Below are 20,003 nucleotides of genomic sequence, written 5' to 3' on the forward strand. Positions count from 1 at the left end.
ATTTACCCAACTTAATTCAACTTCTCTTTTGAGACTCAGCTCAGGCACAATCTCTTATTACCATGTACTATAACTGCTTATTAAAACTTTTGTACCCCGTGAAGATGTATGCTCTTGTAAGGATCAGGTCTTTTATTCATTCCTGGTACCCAGCAAATGCTGACAAAATGACATTAAAAAAATAAGTTTCTTTAAAAATGAATGAAAAACAATTACATTTTAAAAATGCAAGAACAAGGATATGTCCTGGGAAGTGGGAGTTCATTCCAAATTTAGGTCTCTAAATCATATCTGAAGCACAGAAATGTACCCTGTAATGTTGGTACTATGGTCTCAAGAGAATGTGAAATTAATAATTTTAATGACTGGCTGAGAAATTTTCTTGTAAAACTGGTTGAAGGGAAAAAATTCATCTGCTTAAATGCAGAATAAGAGCACAGACTTTAGAATTAGAAGGTCTGGGTTCAACTGCTGAGTTTCATTAACTAGTTATTAGAGCTTGATCAGAAATGCCCAGCCACCTTCAAAAGCTATGAGAACTAAATTAGCTAATATATGTAAAATATTTAGCACAATGCCTGATAATACTGAGCGTTCCATAAATAACAAATATTAACATAAACTATGAAAGTACTTTATTAAGTGCTATATATTTTATAAGACTTCATATACATACATAAAATAGTTCTGCAGAAATTCAGACAAAGGGGAAAACATCACAGATAGGCAGGATTCAGATAGGTAAAAAAGGATAAGCAATTTAGGAGGGAGGAATGGTTTTATAGTTAGAGAAAGAGATGAAGGTCTCTTTTCATCCAGCTCTTAACATCTATGACTATAATAAAGAGAATATATAGGTCCTATGAAATGAACTGTGCCCCCACAAAACTCATATGATCAAGCCCTAATCACCAATTTGACTATATTTGGAGATAAGCTCTTCAGAAGGTAACTAAGGTTAAAGAGTCATAAGGGTAGAGTCCTATTCTAATAGAATTGTGGCCTTATAGAAAGGAAAGATCTGTTTCTCTCTCGGTCATATGCGAACAAAGAGAAGGCTGATGTCTGAAAGCCAGGAAGTGGGCACTCAAGAGCAAAAGAACCCTGCTCCACTTTGGTCTTGGACTTTCCAGCCTCTAGACCCCTGAGAAAGTGAATGCCACCCCAGTCTATGGTGTTTTGTTATGGTAACCTGACCCACCCAAGACAATACAAGAGAGGAACAGAAAATAAAACTGGTAAAGTAGGCTGATGCCACATTGTGGTGACTCTTGCTTAAAACCTGAAGATCCTGGGTATTTTCTTGTGGACACTTGTTAACAGTAGGACAGACATAAAACATTCCTGATTATGGTCAGTATTAAAGTAGGAAAGGAAGTATGTAAAAAACACAGGCACTGGGTATAAAAAAAATGAAGAAACAAAATACCAATAAGACACATGACTCAGAATAAGAGGGCCAGAGATTCAAGTTCTAGTTCTGTTTCATGATTCTATGTCCTTAGGCAGGCTCTAACCCATGTGGAATCTCAACTTACTCCTGTGTACAACAGTAATAACATAAACTATTCCCAAGGGATTTCCGAGGGTATGAATAAGCGGAAATGATTTGTAAGCTTTAAGGCACTATATGAATGCAAGGTATTTATTACAGAAAATGACTGTAAGAAAAATTCTTTGTGAAAAAGACTATTATAACATTAGTTAAGGACATATCATGAAGCGTTTTTCACAAATAGGTAACAAAAACTTGAAATGCCATATAAAAGCTTGCATCTCTAGAAAACAAACTGCAAAATAATTTAGAGTATTCATATATAAAACTGTAGTGTACCTTTTTCACCAAATGGCACTGTAACATTTTAAACAGTCCTCTAAATAATAAAGAGAACAAGAAGGTTTTCTTGTCTTCCTCACTTGTTCTCTCCTCCCATCTCCTTTGTCTTTTAAAGGCAGGTTTACTGAGCTATAATTTATATGCAGTAAAATTCACACATCTTGGGTATACAGTTTTGACATAAAACTTATACAATGTATAACCACCACTTCTGGTCATCCCCAAGCCTTTCCCATGTTCCTTTGTAGTAAACCCCTTGTCACCCTCGCTCACCCCAAGTACTCAACTTACCTGATTTATGACCCTAGAACACTGCCTTCTCCAGAAAGTTGTATGAATACAATCATATAATACATATGTAGCCCTTCTCTGTTTGGCTTCTTTCACTTAGCATAATGCTTCTGAAATCAGTCCATACCATATTGCTGCAAATATCAGTGGCTGATGGCATCTGAATTATTTCCACTTTTGGCAATTACAAATAAAGCTGCTGTTAAGTTATGTATAAGGCTTTATATGGACATATGTCTGCATTTCTCTTGGGTAAAAAAATACCTTGAAGTGGGGCTGCCAGATATTGTGTCAACTGTATTTTTAATTTTATAAAAAAACTGCCAAACTGTTTTCCTTTTCTTCTCCCATGAGTGATGTGTGAGAGTTCCAGCTACCTGGCATTCTCATTAGCACTTGGGACTATCGGTTTGTTCAATTTTAGCCCTAAATTCTAGTAGGTATGATATAGCTTGCTATAGTCTTTATTTGTTTTTCCTTAATGACTAAAGATTTCAGCATCATTTCATGTGCGTGCTTGCTACCCATTCATTCTTAACTGATATATGGAAATATTCAACATAGCTGTTACATTTTGTTATGGATACTTAATATGTACAATATATTACCATGCAGAACTGCAATGTAACTATCATTTGAAAAACTGTGAGGACAGCACATATATGTAGAAATCACTAAAATGGCCCATAAGAACTAAATTATTAATTTCATCAGTGTAAATTCATTTACTGGGCATTGAGAAAATTGAAAAAAAAAAAAATCCAAGAGGATTAATTCCCATGGAGGAGTAGGGCCAACAAGTCATCCCCAGAACCAGGAACAGCTGGTTTCACAAAAAAATTTCTAGAAAACATTTAAGGGAAAGGATTCAAGGTGATTCAAAATGTTCCAAAACATAAAAAAATACTAGAAATATTCAGATTATATTTATGGAGTAAGCAGAACATTGACACCCCAAAGGAAAACTAGACCAGTCTTACTCATGAATGTCAATTCAAAAATCCTAAATATATAGTAGAGAACTGAATCCATCAATATAATAAAAAAAAAACCCAAAACCAAAAAACAGAGCCACATGAGGTTTATTACTCAATGTAAAGCTGGTAACAATAGAGTAGTAGTGAAATTAATCTATTTAAAAAAACCCAAAACAGAGCCAAGTGAAGTTTATTATTAACATATGCTGTATTATTTGTTTCAAGGGTACAGGTCTGTGATTCATCAGTCTTACACGATACACAGCGCCTAAATGAGGTTTATTACAAAATATAGAGATGGTTCAATATTAGGAAATCTTTTAATAAATTCACTACAGAAACAGATCTAAGGATCTGGATTAGGCTGGTGTCAGTAAACTCTGGCCAACAGGTTGGCTATCTGTTTTTGTTAAGCAAAGTTTTATTGGAACAGAGACATGCTCATTTGATTACATATTGTCTGTGGCTACCTCTGCACTGTAAGAGCAGCTGAGAAGTTGCCACAAGACCTCATGAACTAGAAACCTAAAATATTTATTATCTAACCCTTTAAGAAATGGTTTAAGAAACTCGTGCACTGAATGACCATTTTCACAGATGCCTAAAATTTGTATAACAAAATACAAAGATCACCTAGAATTTTAATGCAGATTACAGTAATTATTCTCCTAATAGTCAATTTCCTGTATGTCTAATCAATAAAAACAAGTGAAAAAGGTCCTTCCTTTTCTTTTCAATTACACACTAACTGAAAGGTGAAGTGAAATGGTAAGACCCTTATTTTTTCACAATTTAATTTTACAAAACTACTTATTATGTAATGGTGAATCTTTCATGCATTTATTAAGTCAAAACAAAAATCAGGTGCAGAAGTGTCTATATTACCAATAGTATTAAAAAAAGGAAGCTATGTATTCCTATTTATTTGTAAATTCATAAAAAATCATCTGTTAAGGGACACAAAAAAACTAAAATAATATAGTATTTATTTATCTGGGTTTGGTAGAATCTGGCCAAATGAGGGATGTGATGGAAATGAGAAATTCATTTAATATATTTTTTTATATCCCCTATAAATTTTAAACCATGTGAATGTACTACCTACCCCTCAGACAAAAAAAAAAAAACCTCACCTCAAATAGATACATAAAAATTAATAGTGTCCTTTGTGGTTTGGGAATATTTTATAAACTATAAATGGATTACCTGTTCAATGTAAGAATGAAATCTAATTACAGGCAGGAGATGGCCAGGCCATCTTGTTGATAAAGACAGATATTAGAGCAGTTTGGCCTTAATCTCTCACTGTCCCTAAATTTATTTTACACCTAATTTTCATGGATTTTGGACCTGATGGAACAAAAGAAAATGTACTGTTTCTTTGAAAAATCATGGATAATATTCGGAACAATTATGATTCTACTAAGTCATTTTACTTAAATAAGTAAATACATACCATTATCTTCTTCAATTCCAACAGGCCCTGCTTGAGGAGTCTCTCCATTCTTTAAACAATTATGGATATATGTTGCCTTCCACCTTGCATATTTTCTGTGTTTCACATTCTAGAAGGAATATTTTTATATCAATATTAAATTTTATATCAATAATAAATTCTAGTAAGAAGTCAAATAAAAAGATACAGTGATTAACCTATGGTATTTCTGAGATAAAACCCATTTTTGCATATTACATCTCTGAAACAATCTGGCAACCTCCCCATCCTACCACTGGATTCTACCAAATGTCTAGGGCTCAACAGACCATAAAAAGCTATCTTCCTCAAGCACATACCTAGTTCTCGCTTATGATTCTGTACTTCAGAAAAGGTCTGCAATGGAAATATGAGAATGTCCATCAGCAAAACCTGTGAATCTTATGCACAGGGAAGAACTAGGCTAAATGAGGGAATTCCAAAATTAATATAAAGATATACAGTGGACTGAGCTATTTCCACCAAAGAGAGAAAAAATGGATCTGTACAAATATATAAAAACACATCTGTGAAAACAAAAGGAAAACGAAGATGATGCAGTGGCTAAAACAAACACTAGACAGATAGCTAAGCAAACCTGACCTTCTAACCCTATAGCATGCTACTTACCAGCTCTGAATCTCAGTTACCTCAATTCCAAAAAGGGGAAAATAATACCTCGTGGGGTTGTTGTAAGAACTGAAAATATCAGTAAAGAACCTGTTAGTTGCCTTTTCTTCTTTTCTGCCTCAAAATTTATGCTATACACTATAAGATTAAGACAAAAATCCGCCTCAAAAATATAAAAAAGTAAAATCTGTAAGAGTTTTGGAGGGGTAATTTTTAGTTTATATTTTTTAATTGACATTTATGATACTCAGGGAATGGTATGAACTGGCGACTTGTTAGAAATGCAGAATCTTTCAACACATCCCAGATCTCGTAAATCAGAATCTGCACTGCAACAAGATCCCCAGGTAATCTGTATGCACATTAGAGTTTTAGATAAGACACTTTTCATTATGTTGAAAACAACAGCAACGTGCCTTTTGCAAAGACCCACTAAGTCACTGGTAAGTACTAAAACAGCATACAGCACAGATACTTAGTTGAGTATCTTATGCAAAATTATCTAGATACTACTACACATTGGTACACAGAAATCTAAAAGAAGTAACTCCCAAATCCCAAATTATTGAATTTGTATCATATTCCCCCCCCCCTTTTTTTTTTAAATCAAACAATCCTCCTCTATGTTCTACTAAAAACAACTTTTCTACACTTATTACCATTTTCTTCCAGGTATGATTTTAATTTACTCTACTTTATTACTTTATAAAGAAACTTTTTAGAAGTATCCACATTTAACTTTTCACTTCTTCACCAGCTCACTCTAGAGAGAAAAAAGTTTCTTTTGTTTGATTTTCAGCACATAAAAGGTCAGAGAATTTGAATGTGCCATGCCTTTTAATGGCAGTGAGCCCACATGTACCAGCCCCCACTTCACTTAAGTTGTTAGTTCACTTAAGGAATGTGCTCAATGTCACCAACAGCCCTCTCCATGCTGGCAAATCCAACAGACACTTGTAGGTATTATCTTACCAAACCTCTCAGCAGCATACAAAACATCGAACCATTCCAAACTCTGTGAAACACTGTCTATTACTGGTTTTTGTGACACTCTTGTTCTCCTGCTTTCCCTCCGGTCTTTGGCTACTAATCCTCTAGCTCATCTCCAGATAAAATTACACACCCTGTACTAGCACATACTATAAATGGGTGGGCTCAATCAATGGATTCACATACAATTTTATTTTTATTTTATTTATTTTTTAAAATTTTATTTTATTTTTTCAGTGTTCTAAGATTCACTGTTTATGTACTACATCCAGTACTCCATGCAATACAATTTTAAATATGAATTATGTTTTTATATAATTAAGTACTAGGAAAGCCACTTAACTAGTGAAGGGAATTACTTCAAGTTTTCAGTGATTTATAGTTTCCCTATTTTTTGGGAAAACCTAAGATATAAATAATCTCAACATTTTTTATGCTTCATAAATAATTGCTTTTAGTTAAGACCTAAGATAGGCAAAAGGGAGATATAAAACAAGTCAATACACTGACTTCTGCCCTTAGAGAGCTGATCATCTTGTTATGGATAGAGATTTAAAATACAAAACAACAGTACTATAAAAATATAGTAGGTAGAAAGTACTGAACTTGTTTCTTTGGTAAGTCCACAATAATGGACAGCTGATAAAGTAAAATGGTATGTTAGCTTGGTCTTACGGAATGGGATAGAAAGTAGTAGTAAGACTATCGTGGAGAGAAGTAAAAGAACAAGCAAAGGAAGAAGGGCAGAAGTAAATGAGGTATTTAGAGAATGAAGGTGAAAAAGTAAATTTGCCACAGGTGGAATAGACATACCAGGGACCAGCTGAGTAAGGAAGATAAATCCAAGAGTAAAGTTGTGGACCAGCATGTTTATAGTACCTTACAGGCTCTGAAGCACTTACACATTTTTCTCTTAATTGGTTCTCATAATAAACCTTGAAATTTAGGCAGGTCACAAGGCTCTGAGATATTAAAATACTGGGTCAATGAAGTAAATACAGTTTAACCTAGAACTGAAGGCCTTCCACACTGTGGATACTGTTTCAGTCTACTCTACTTCCTACTATCTCCCCTCAATCCAGATGAGATTCTTTCTCACCTGCAGTCTTCTCTCCTGCTAGTCTTCCTATTAAACATGGTTTCCTCTTCCAACAGGAGTCTCCTTAGGCTCAGTTCAAATGTTTACTCTCTTATCAACTTCCCTACCAGCACATAAATTAATCATTTATTCAAGTCAGTTACAGATCCGAAGTGCTGGGGATAACACGATGAACAGGCAGGTCTGAACTTTGGGAGTCCAAAATTAAAGCTAAGCAATAATTTCCATCACTGTACTATCTAAAGTCTATGATATTTTCTTCACCTTTCTCTCTTAGGATTCTGCAATCCAGTATTATAAATAGGAGCAAATGGCAGTATAAAAGTAAATGACTTACCCAAAGTTGCACTATTTTGCAGTGAAGCCATCCACTCATTCAGGGCTACCTTAATATGCTACAATTAGCACACTACAATTTGTAACTCAGATGGGAATATATGAAATAAGGTAAAACTGGCTTTAAAAGGTCAGCTACTTAATGCATATTAATAGAGGCTATAATTTGGTATATATAAAGAGGACCCTTTTGAAAGAAAATGAATAAACTGCTTAGGAAAGTTTAATTTGCCTTCCTTTGGGACCTTTAAAAATAGGGCAGATTTTTCTTGGCTCAAAATAATTTAACACCATCTAAAGACTAAGCTGGGTTAAGTTGCATTATGATAACTTTAGGAGGTTCCTTCATTCCTAATTTCACAGTAAAAAACAGGGTAAAGATGTATAAACAATGCTGAGTTCCTTCCTTAGTATGTGAAGTTTAAAAACATTACTCTAACGTGAGATGGCTTCATTTTAGTAAATACATTTTACAAAATTTCCCCAGACAATAAATCAATACAACTGTTTATTTTTTATTCCGTACTATTTTCAAGACACCACCACAAACTGGAACTTATAATACTTCACAGAAAATTTTGGCAGCTGTACTCAAAACTAATTTGCTTTTTAATTTTGTTTTCTTTAAAATAAAGGATGCTAGATATCAAAGAATATTTGAAGAGGAAAATTTCAAGATGTCAATATTTTTGAGATCTTTTAACTCCTTTTGGCTGATTAGACATCCTTTCTGGGAAACAGGAATTACAAAAAGAACTTTTACTTTTGTCCGTGGCCTCTAAGTTCCTGTTTTGTAACTAGATTGATGAGAATCACTGACAACTGCAAATTTTGGACACAAGAGTCAGTGGTGGTAAGAATTTTCATTTGATTTTTAAATCATGTGCATTTGCTACACTGAAGAATGACTGGTTAGGAAATGCCAACCAAAGGCTACAGCAGGGGTTCCCAAACCCGGTACATATAAAAATTACATGAGGATATAATAAAAAAATAGATTCTTAGTCCAAGCTATGGAAAATCTGATAAAAATCATTTTCTATTATCATGCCAAAACGCCACTTTGAAAGAGTATGCTACCATTCTGTCTCTTGGATTTTTGTTTTGAACCCACCTGGTCAAGTGTTTATTCCACTACAATTGCTTTTGTCAAGGTTACAGATTACTTCTCTCTTACAAAATCCCAAACTTGGACATCATCCTACTTGACTCTATCGGCATGAAAAGTTGAGCACTTCCTCCTCCTTGTAATGTCCTTTCACTGGGTTTCCTGGTTATCAAGGTCTGCTGGGTGTTTTTATTTTTGTTTGGTTTGTTTGTTTTGTTTTTGCCTTGCTGGGTGCTCCTGATTCTTTTTATCTACAAAGTGGGGAACCCTCCACAGGCTTCAGTTCTTTGACTTCTCCTCTTCTCTTCTAACACTTTACCTGGCTGATCTTGTTCAGTGTAATGGTTTTAAGTATCATCCTATGCTCCAAATCTCAAATTCATATTCTCTGCTCAGTTTTCTCTTGTGAACTTTTGATTCATCTCAACAATTTACTGTACACCTGATAGTTCAAAGCATTCAGAGTTCAACAGCAACTTCTGATCTTTTCCCACTAAATTTGTTCTTCCCCATGTCAGTACATGGCATTCTTGCAGTTGTTCAAGCCCAAATCACTGGAGTTATTTTTAGTCCTGTATTTCTCTTATAATCTACCAACAAATCTTTTAAAGTCTGTCCACTCTCCATTCAAAATACTTTCAGAGTCCAACTACTTCTCAGCACCTTTCCTACTGCAAATTTTGATCTCAGCCAGTATTACCTTTCACTCTGATTATTTAAAAATGAACTAATGGGCCAACTTACTTCCATCCTTGACCACTAGAAATACTTTAATTTATGAAATGCTTTAAAAATAGCACTTAAATTCCATCAATTCTAGCTGAACTCCTCCTCACCCTTACCTCCTATCAGTCTCCTCTCTCACTCCAGATTCAACTATACTATCTTCACTGATACTTCTTAAACTTGAATAGACCCTCTTTACTACCTCAAACGGTTTGCACTTTGTCTTACGAAGACAAAGATGTTCTCTTCCTGAACATCTTTACATTTCATTCTCTTATCTTCTTCAAGGGCATTGCTAAAATGTTGCTTCTCAGTGAAGCCATTCCCAACCACCCTACTGAAATGAACTTTCCTAACCCTACCTTGAGTTTTGCTATGGTACTTATCATCTGACATACTAGACATTTTGATGTATTAATTTGCTCACTGTCTCCACCAGAAGACTGAGATTCCCATGAGGGCAGGGATTTTACTCATTGCTGCATTACTTGTGCCTAGAACCATGCTTGATGTATAGCAGAGCTTAATATTTGATGATCAAGGAAAGAACAGCAGATTCTGGAATCCATGTTTTTTTAAAAAATCAAATAGCCAAATGATTCTGAAGGTGGTTGTCTTGGAACCACACTTTGAAAAACACTGAACTAGAGTAAAACATTTTTGCTAATGAATAAATGCGAATATTATACTTGGGTACACAGTTTGACTTAGGCTTGCAAAGAAGGGTTAGTGGCCAGGGCTGAGGTTGTCAGTGAAACCCTCTGAATTATATGCAAAAATGCAATACATAAATGCATGGGAGAGAATCCATAGTTTTCATTAACATTTCAAAGCAGTTAATGATACAAATGAAAGGAATTATCTCCAATTGGGTGGTAACATCAAAGATAATACTTAGATATTCTTAGTTCCTCAATTCTCCCAAATATAGTATATAAACAACAAGGGCTCTAACTCCCAGAACAATGGACAAAATACAATGAGAAATGCTTGAAAAATACATATTCAACAAATTTATTACCCCAATGACTCCAATACTGAATTATTTGTTGTCACAAATTACATATATTTCCTATGGAGATTTATTGAACATTTAAAAAATATATAAAATAATACATACATACATATATATAGTTCTCTTCTCTCTATATATAGTTCTGTGAAATAACTTTTTACGCAGTTTTATCAAGCTTAGGAAAGTTTTGCCATAAGTACAAGATACTCTCACATACCTTTCACTTAGATTCCCCAAGTGTTTGCATTTTTATCTATCCATTAATATATACACATTTATGCATATATTAATATGCAAATTGTATCACTTTTTTTTCTGTACCATTTAGGATTAAGTTGGAAGTCACTGTGCCTCTTATCCTTTCTTTACCCATTTTCTAAGATCGATGACAGTCTCATATACAATGGTTATTAAAATCAGGAAATTTAATACTTATATAAGAGTATTCTATGACCTGCAGTCCGAACAACTTCTGTCAATTGTTCCAATTATGTCCCCCATAGTTACTACCTCCCAAGGTTTATATAATTTAAGAAGTTTGCATTATTTAGTTTTCATGTCTTTTTAGTCTTTAATTTGAACAGCCTTTGTTAATGTTTCTTGACCTTCATGTTAAAAAAAAAAAAAAAAGTCAACCTAATTGTAAAACGTCTATTTTTTAGGATTTGTCTGATATTTCCTCGTGATTAGGTTCAGATTATGCATTTTTATCAGGATTAGCACTGAAGTGATATTTGTCTTTCTCACTTCATCTTACTGGAAAGCACATGGTATTGGTTGGTCCCAATACAGGTTGTGTCATGTTTGATGACTTGGTTAAAAGTGGTGTCAGACACGATGTTTCTCCGTCAGAGACTTATTACTTACTTATTCTAAGGATGATTGAGGGAGTGTTAATATCTCAAACTATGATTATCAATTTTTCTGTATTTTTATTTCTATCAATTTTTGTTTTCTATAATTAAAACTTATTTTGTGTACATGTATAACTGTAATATCTTACTGATGAACTGAACCCTTTATTGCTATTCAAAGTCCCATTTTACTTCTACTAACACATCTTCCTAAAGTTTACTTTGTCTAGTATTAATGTGTTCACTTGGAATTTTGTTTACTTAGTATTTGCATTAAGTATTTTCTATCCTTTCATTTTCAAAATATCTGTGTTTCTGTACTTAAAAGGTGTCTCTTGTAAATAGTATAAAGTTATAGCAATATAAAGTTATAGCTTGTTTTTTTTAATCTAGACTGAAAGCCTCTTTAATAGAATGTTAGTCCATTTACATATATAGTATATACTGATATAACTATATGCAGGCCTAAAATTTGCTAATTGTTTTGTATTAGTCCCTACTGTTTTTGTTACCCTCTTTCCCTTTTTCTGTCTCCTTTTGGGTTTAACAAGTATGTACAGGTATAATAATTTTTACTTAATAGGCAGATATCTTTTTAAAGAAGTGAAGGAAAAGAGAAAATATGTAGATTTTTAAAAAATGTATCTATCTACATACTATGTTCAGTGTACTTCTCACCTTCCTCTAAGTCCAAGCTGCCACCTGTTATCATTTCCTTCAGCCTAAAAAACTGTTTCTGTGGTTCTTTAGTTCTTTAGCTCCTTAGAGCAGATATGCTAGCAATGAATTAATCTGCTGAAAAGGTCTTTTATTTTACTTTTGCATTTCGAAGGATAGCTTTGTTCGAAGTAGAATTCTGAATTCACAGGTTCTTTTTTTTCTTTCTTTATTATACATGTCAATTTCATTATCTTTTTGCCACCATTTTTTTCAAAAAATGAGAAGTCAACCATCCTTCAAAACAGTGTTACCTTGTGTATAATGTATTGGTTGCCAAGACTGCTCTTTCAAGATTTTCTTTTCCACCACCCAACTTCACTGGTTTGCCTATATAATGTTCTCGGGTATGGTTTTTTATTTATCTTACTTAGGGTTCACTGAACTTGTTGGATCCAATTTAGAAAATTTACATTATTTCCTCAAATATCTTTTCTTCTACATTTTCTTTCTACTCTCTTTCTTGGGACTCCAACTGCACATGTTGGACCTCCACATATAGTAGTATATAGTATATAACGCCCATCTATTTTTGAATAGATTCATGTCAAATAAATATATAAAACTGAGCAGTTTAGGATGGTTTCCATTAAATTTTCATGTATTTGCTGATGCCCTTTGTAATACAGCACTTTAACATTAACCATCTAGTAGTAAAAGCAAGAACTTGTGTTTTTTAAGCATTTGCTATTTACTGAAGGCTTTACATACATTTCTCATTTGAAATCTAGGAGTACTTGACAAAACAGGTCATTATAATTTTCTTCACCTTAAAGACAGGGGAACAGGCTTACATAATTCAAGTAATTGACCAAAGTCACACAGCTAATGAAGTTGCATATGGACTTCGGAGGCCAATGCCTGTAGTATTCTTAGTCACATTATCCTAACACTGCATGCAAACACGTACCATTCATTCACGATTAAGTAGTAATTATTACACAGAAATGAATTCAAAGTATGTGGAATTCCTACTCTAGTAAGAGAGATACTACCTTTATATTTTTCTGTTATTGTAAATGCTAAGAATGAGACCTTCAGTGTACATACAGTAAGAGCATGAAAACCCAAGGTATGGTATATGTCCTGAACACATCCTTTCGTAAGCACATCATTTCTCCTGGTCTATCATGGTTTTCTAGGTTACCAGTAAGATGTGGCTTAATTCAGAATCTTGAGTTTGTGACAAGACCATACAGAAACTAAAAGCCTTGAGGAAACCTGTAACAAATTGGCTTGGATTTTACAGGTCTCCTTTCAAGTTTCACTTTTCTAGTAATTCAATAATTACTTGTATTTTATAAAACTATTAGTTGCAACAGAATAGAAATTACAAAGGGAAAAAAAAGGCTGGATGTTCATCACACAAAGTGATGTTCTGGGCCAGAGCATGTGGGGACAAGTTACTTTTATTTTCCTGACTCTTGCTTTTCTTACTATAATTCAGAGTTGTAAAAGATGAAGTAAGGTATATCTAAATTGTTTAAGCATAGTGCCAGGCAAATGGCAGGAGTAAAATATCTTCCCTGTACTCTGTCATTACTATACCATAAGTCCTCATAATTAGTTATTTTGCTTCTCTTCCCACATTAGAACACAAATTCTGTGAGGGCAGGAAAGCATACCATATTCATTTGATTCCCCTAAATTAGCAGAAACTCAGCAGATGAGAACAAGTATTATCTTTTACCTGCGATTTTTATGTTCTTCCTAAATTAGCAGTATTAAACCTAAACAAAAGACTTTGTTACAAAGGAAAAAGGCAAAATGTTCTCTGCTCCCAAACATGCTAAAAGTGAAACAAATCTAAAATACAATAAAAGTCTATCAACAGTATTGGCCATGAACAGATTGCACAAGATGCCATAGGAAGGAAACAAAATATTTATGTTTTGAACATCCCTTGTTTTAAAATACAAAATTATAAATTATACTATATATTCTGGTGATTCTATCCCTAAAACTGGGATACTGATTTCCATATAGCTATAGGATTGCTAGAAGTTTATACAATAACATATTTAAATACTGAGATGGAAGTATAAAAGGCACAGTTAAAAGAGTTAAATAGGTATAACTAAAACAGAGATAGAAGATGGCAGATAAAGTATCTTTAAAAAAGAGTTGTAGACTAAAGAAAATACAGATTTCATTTTTGTGCAACTATGAATAATGATGTGAAAAATATCAGGAAATAACAAGAAAAATGCTGTGAGTAAAAGAGATCTATTAACATTTTAGAAGACTTAAGAAGAATTTCTGTGTAAACAAGTCTGAACATTATCTCCATCTACAGATAGAAAAATGAAAAGCTGAACTGTAGCAACATCTGAAATATCAACGATCAGCCATTGTTTTTTACCCTGAGATTTCACTCAGCAAAAATTTACATTTAATGCCAAAGAAGATGTAAGAGTAGAATGAGACTAAGTCCCCTCTTGAAGAGACTGCAGTATACTTTATTCCAAAAAATAATCCACAAAACTAAACGCAGTATGTTACACTATAATATTCATAGAGCTAAGACTCTAACAGTTGAGAGAACAGGGGAATTCATGTAAGGGCAAGAGTAATGTAGCTGACTCAATGAGAAGGTAAGGCTTACACATGCAGGCTAAACACAACAGTTATCAATGGCAGAAACCGGGCAGGCAGTAAGGGAGACCAGGCTGAAGAACATAAAAGAGGACTGGGAAGAAGTACCATAGACAGGAGCCTGGACTTGCAATGCCAGGAAGTGAACAGTCCCTGTTAGGTCCTTCAATAAAACAGTTAACAGAGGAAAATATGTTGTAGAAAAAAAGAACCCCAAATAGGAAAATAAATTAGGTAAACTGTAGTCATGTAGCTTGTGAACCAGTGGAATTTTTTAAAAAGACTGGAACATTAGCTAAAAAGAATTTAATTAGAAGACTCAAAATCTTCACATACACGTCCTACAGATGGCCCCAGGTGGGCCCCATGTTGCAATGTTGGCTTTCTTCTTCCTTCCTCCTACTAGAAATTTGTTTTGTGCTATCATATTTTCAGTGGGTCTAACTTTTTCATTAATATAACCTCCTAGAGTTTTCACCCCTCCTTTTATAGATTCTAACCTAAAACTGTTTTTGCATCTCTCCTTTTCTTTTTCATCTTTGCTTTTTGTTCCTTTTTTATCACCTCTCCCACATGTGGAACATACACTCCTAGAGACTGGTGGAGCTGCAGAGGACCTCAGAGACCTGCTCATCCAGGCTTCACATTTTACAGAAGAAAAAACAAGTCCAAAGAAGTAAAATGACTTCTTGGTTTAGAGTTCAGTGGGGCTTGCCTCTAATGACTACTATCTCTCTTACAATAAATTCTCAGAGCCGATAGCAAAAAAATGTAGTATTTTAAAAATTTTAGAAAACATTAATGTAAAAACCATTGGGGAGGGTATGTGCTATGGTGATTGTGAAATGTGTAAGCCTGATGATTCATAGACCTGCACTCCTGGGGCAAATAATATATTATAAGTTAATAATAAAAAAAAAAGTACAGTGTTACATTAAAAACCACCACTCCCTTGTTTATAAAGATGATAAAATTAAAAGGATTTTAAAATACACAAATAAAAATTATGAGACAGTTATAATGCCTTTCCACTTCCCATTTTCTGTTATTAGAGATTTTAGTGTTTCTCAAAAGAGCATTCTTTTAGAAGCAAGGAAACAACTATTTTTGAGGAAAGTTTTAGCTTTGTTAAAAAAGCTCCGGCATATTCTCTAGTTTTTTTTTTTTTTTTAAGATTTTACTTATTTATTTGACAGACAGAGATCACAAGTAGGCAGAGAGGCAGGCAGAGAGAGAGAGGAGGACGCAGGCTCCCTGCTGAGCAGAGAGCCCGATGTGGGGCTCGATCCAGGACCCTGGGATCATGACCTGAGCCAAAGGCAGAGGCTTTAACCCACTGAGCCACCCAGGCGCCCCGGCATATTCTCTAGTCAAATGCAGCACTGTACTTACCTTATCAATGAACAAATAAGTTAATAAGTCCTGAACTATACCTACAGGAAGATATATTAAAAAAAAAAAAAATCTGCCTACCTGAAATCCTTAAACTCATTCTTTTCCCACCTTTCTGTTTCCTGTTTGTGTGTCTGCTAGTGTTTTCCAAGTACAGGATGTAACTACAGTGGAAGTGGAAAGGAGGGAATGAGTTAAAACTGCTAAATGCTTTGAGTAGCCAGTTTATACCCATTGTTTTTAAAACAGCTCATCTTCTTAATAGTTATTTTGAAATAAATAGAGTTTGTGCCTTGTTTTGGGCACATCAGGCTTAAATCACAAGTAAATAAGTATAAGCCCCAGATATTCTTAAGACAACAATGAGGACTGGGGCGCCTGGGTGGCTCAGTGGGTTGAAGCCTCTGACTTCGGCTCAGGTCATGATCCCAGAGTCCTGGGATCCAGCCCCACATCAGGCTCTCTGCTCGGCAGGGAGCCTGCTTCCCCCTCTCTCTGCCTGCCTCTCTGCCTACTTGTGATCTCTGTCAAATAAATAAATAAAAACTTAAAAAAAAAAAAAAAGACAACAATGAGGACTTAGGAGAAAGGCTTGCTACCAGTCACCATACTGCTCATCTGTACTGATGACAAGCTGCTGAAGTCACAGCTAGAGTGGATTTCTCCCTATTTCACTAAACCAATGGAGCTTGGTTTACAATTATTTGACATTTCACACCATCATTCTGAAAAATCTAAATCTCAGTAATGACAATGAAGATGCCATTTCCAGACATGGAAAATGACGGAACAAAAAAAACAACATTAAAATAAGAGAAAAGAATTTTTAACTATGCTGATAAACTGGTTGGCCTAGGGATTATGTCAGTGGCAGATGAACAGTCTCACCCATATTCTACTTTCCTTGTTGGCTGACTTTATGTATTTAGTCAACCCCAGTTAATGGGCAAATATCAGTTCACAAGTCATATAAGGATAAGATCATTGTATGATATTGAATATGAGATAAATCAGCACTGTGTGTCAAGCAGTTTGTAAATTTTGATATGCACAACTTCCCCTGAATTTCCAAATTTTGCATGTTTTAACATGTGTAAGTTAGTGAAAAGCACCTACGTGTAATTACGCACTAATTGTGCATGTACATATTTCTTGATTTAAATATGCATGACTGGGGCACCTGTGTGGCTCAGTGGGTTAAAGCCTCTGCCTGAGGTCAGGATCCCAGGTTCCTGGGATTGAGCCCCACATCGGGCTCTCTGTTCAGAAGGGAGACTGCTTCCTTTTTTTCTCTCTCTGCCTGCCTCTCTGCCTACCTGTGATCTCTATCTGTCAAATAAATAAATAAAATATTTAAATAAATAAATAAATAAATATATATATGCATATATATGTGCATGAATTACATGATGACTTACATGATGAAGGCCCAAGGAATAACCTCAGCCCAATAAAATAACAAGAACTTCCCTTTTAGGCTGGTCTTAGAATGCCTAACTTCTCTTCTCTGAGCCATTTCAGATCCTTCCAGCTAGCTGGGTCCTTTAGCCACCAATACAGATGCCATTTCCTACTTTAGTCTAGTACCAGTGCAAGGCAGAAGAGCTCAGGTAGCAGGCTGAGTGTAAGACAAGAAAAGAAAAGAGTGCCAACATTCTAGAAAATGGCCCTTTACTCTGTTACTACATATATTCGTTAGCATGCTCAGTCTCTACAATCTCCCCCCACTCCTTTTGAAGCTCTCTTGTTTGCCCAATTTAGAGTCCCTGCCTTAGCTGCTATGTTCAAATAACTAAGGAAGTTATTCTTTGTTAAGGACACCTAAATATAAACCTAGATTTTTTTCTGAAATGCAGATGGACCTCATGCTAATTATGTGTGCAGGTTATGTACGTATCTTTAAATTTTTTTTTTTTTAAACAAAACCTGCATTACTCACTTAAGACTTCTAGATATTTTGTTTTTCCTGTATCTATTACTTCACCTATTATCCGGGGTCCTCATGGTTGGCACCTGTAAGTTCAAACAACTGTTGTCTTCCTTCTGAGATAGGGGAGCAGTTCCCCTAAGTAACAGCAGATGGGCGAGGCAGGGAGAGCCCTCTGGGAAGTACAGGGCAAATGGCCCTGCTAATCTGGCGCTTCCCCGTATCATGACCTTTGCTGATCTCCTGAGTGTCTCCACGTCCTTATTTCTGTATTTGTTGTCTTCCTCTTGCACTTTCAATGTTAAGTATTTACCAGAATGTTGACTTGACCATCTTCTCTATCAAAACTATCCTCTTACGTGAGGGTGTGTCTAATCTAACTTCAACTGTCATCTCTGTTGTGCAGATTCCTTGTCTTCTTATTTGCAGGAGTCTTATTTGCTGACTTATGTTTGTGCTGACAAAAATTTATAATAGGTCTGAACACATTATTTTTCCTCAAGTAAAGAACCTACCTTGTACAAAGTTCGACAATATCATTAACTAGTTCTTTTGTCAAATGACTTGTAGTTCTTCCTCAGCCTAGTTCATTCCACAGGTTCCTACCATACAAAGCAAATCAGAGTCCAGTTCTTCATTCAAAAAATCCACTAATTGAAGATGCCAGGCCTTTTATTGTCTGATCTGTCTTATGACTTATTTTTTAATCTGAACCCATTATTCTCCTTCACCCTACCTGGTACTTTCTAAAACCATACTGAATTCTCTAAAACTTTGAAGAGGACTAGTCCATCACCATGTTTAAACCACTTCTGTACCCTCAAGTAGCTAGTACACAGAGGAAAAAGAGCTCCAGATCAGCCAGAACACAAGATGGGAGCAGAGAGGCTGCTAAACAGAGCGGATCCACAGAGCCTTCAGAATACAAAAAAAGGAATAACCACTGGGAAGCATTTGAGGTTTCATGCTCCAGGTCTCATTTTTCTCTTGTATTACTCTGTTTCAAGGCAACGTGAAAACATGACTTTTCGATGGGCACTGCCCCATACCCTAGAGGGCGTTTTGGAAATATCTGGGGGTGGTTTCTGGTTAGTGGAATAATTGGGAAATGCTGTGTGGGCAAGGCCAGGGATGCCTGATGTTTTGAAATAAAAGAGACAGTCCCACATAATAAAAAATTGCTATTCACTGGACATAACCTTGAAATGTTCTGCACATCTCTTTTGCAGTAATGCAAAAATCTAACTTATAATTATCAATCCCAAAGCTTAACTTTGTTTTAAATATAAAGAATTTTTTACAGTTTTGCTATGTTATTTTATGAAAATGTAAACATCTTACACATCATACTTTATTTTGTTTGCAATTTTACTATGAGCTGCTCATCATTTAGGAAAAATTCATGTCACAGAAAGCAATACTTTTCATAAATTTCAAATCATTAATATAACATACCTTTATCAGTTTCATTTGTAGCTCTTTTTTTTTCTATTTCTAGATTCATATCTCCTCTCTCAAAAAACACATCTTCCGTGCCAATGGCAAAGCGTGCTACAGTGAAAACAACACTGAACTAACAGCAGTTAAGTTGTTGTCACTTAGCCTCAATTTGCTCATATATAAAGTGAGTATATGCTCTACTTATCTTAGAGGTTAAGAAAAACAAAATGCTAAAATGGATATGAAACATCTCAGAAGATAACAAATCTGTGTGCTTTACAATGAAACAAATCACAATATTCCTGAATAAAAATGAAACAGGAAAAAAAACCCAACCCTAAAAGCCTCTGACTCCAGTGTATGTACCAAATAACAGTGTAGAAATTTGACAGAAAGCAGGATTAGTAATATTTAAGCACTTAATAAAATCACATGCTAAACCCATGCTGCCCAACACAGCTGTGCATTTGCTCAACTGTAAAAGTCACACTAGATTTAAGGATTTTACTACAAAAAGTAAATCATTAAGAATTATTTCATCTTCTTACTTTACAAATGTGGCCCGTAGAAAATTTAAAATTACATTTTTTTGCTT

At 34.8% G+C, this 20,003-nt stretch overlaps 1 protein-coding gene across 1 annotated transcript in view; it reads right to left on the bottom strand.

The window, feature by feature from the left end:
• The window catches only part of VTA1 (vesicle trafficking 1), a 62,891-nt gene that overhangs the window by 20,093 nt on the left and 22,795 nt on the right, over window positions 1-20,003 (bottom strand). Inside the window, exon 5 of the mRNA XM_032339359.1 lies at window positions 4,562-4,670. Coding sequence (XP_032195250.1) covers window positions 4,562-4,670 — 109 coding nt within the window. The remainder of the gene's footprint in view (window positions 1-4,561; window positions 4,671-20,003) is intronic.

This window comes from Mustela erminea, chromosome 4 (genome assembly GCF_009829155.1).
Source record: "Mustela erminea isolate mMusErm1 chromosome 4, mMusErm1.Pri, whole genome shotgun sequence".
Lineage (NCBI taxonomy): Eukaryota > Metazoa > Chordata > Mammalia > Carnivora > Mustelidae > Mustela > Mustela erminea.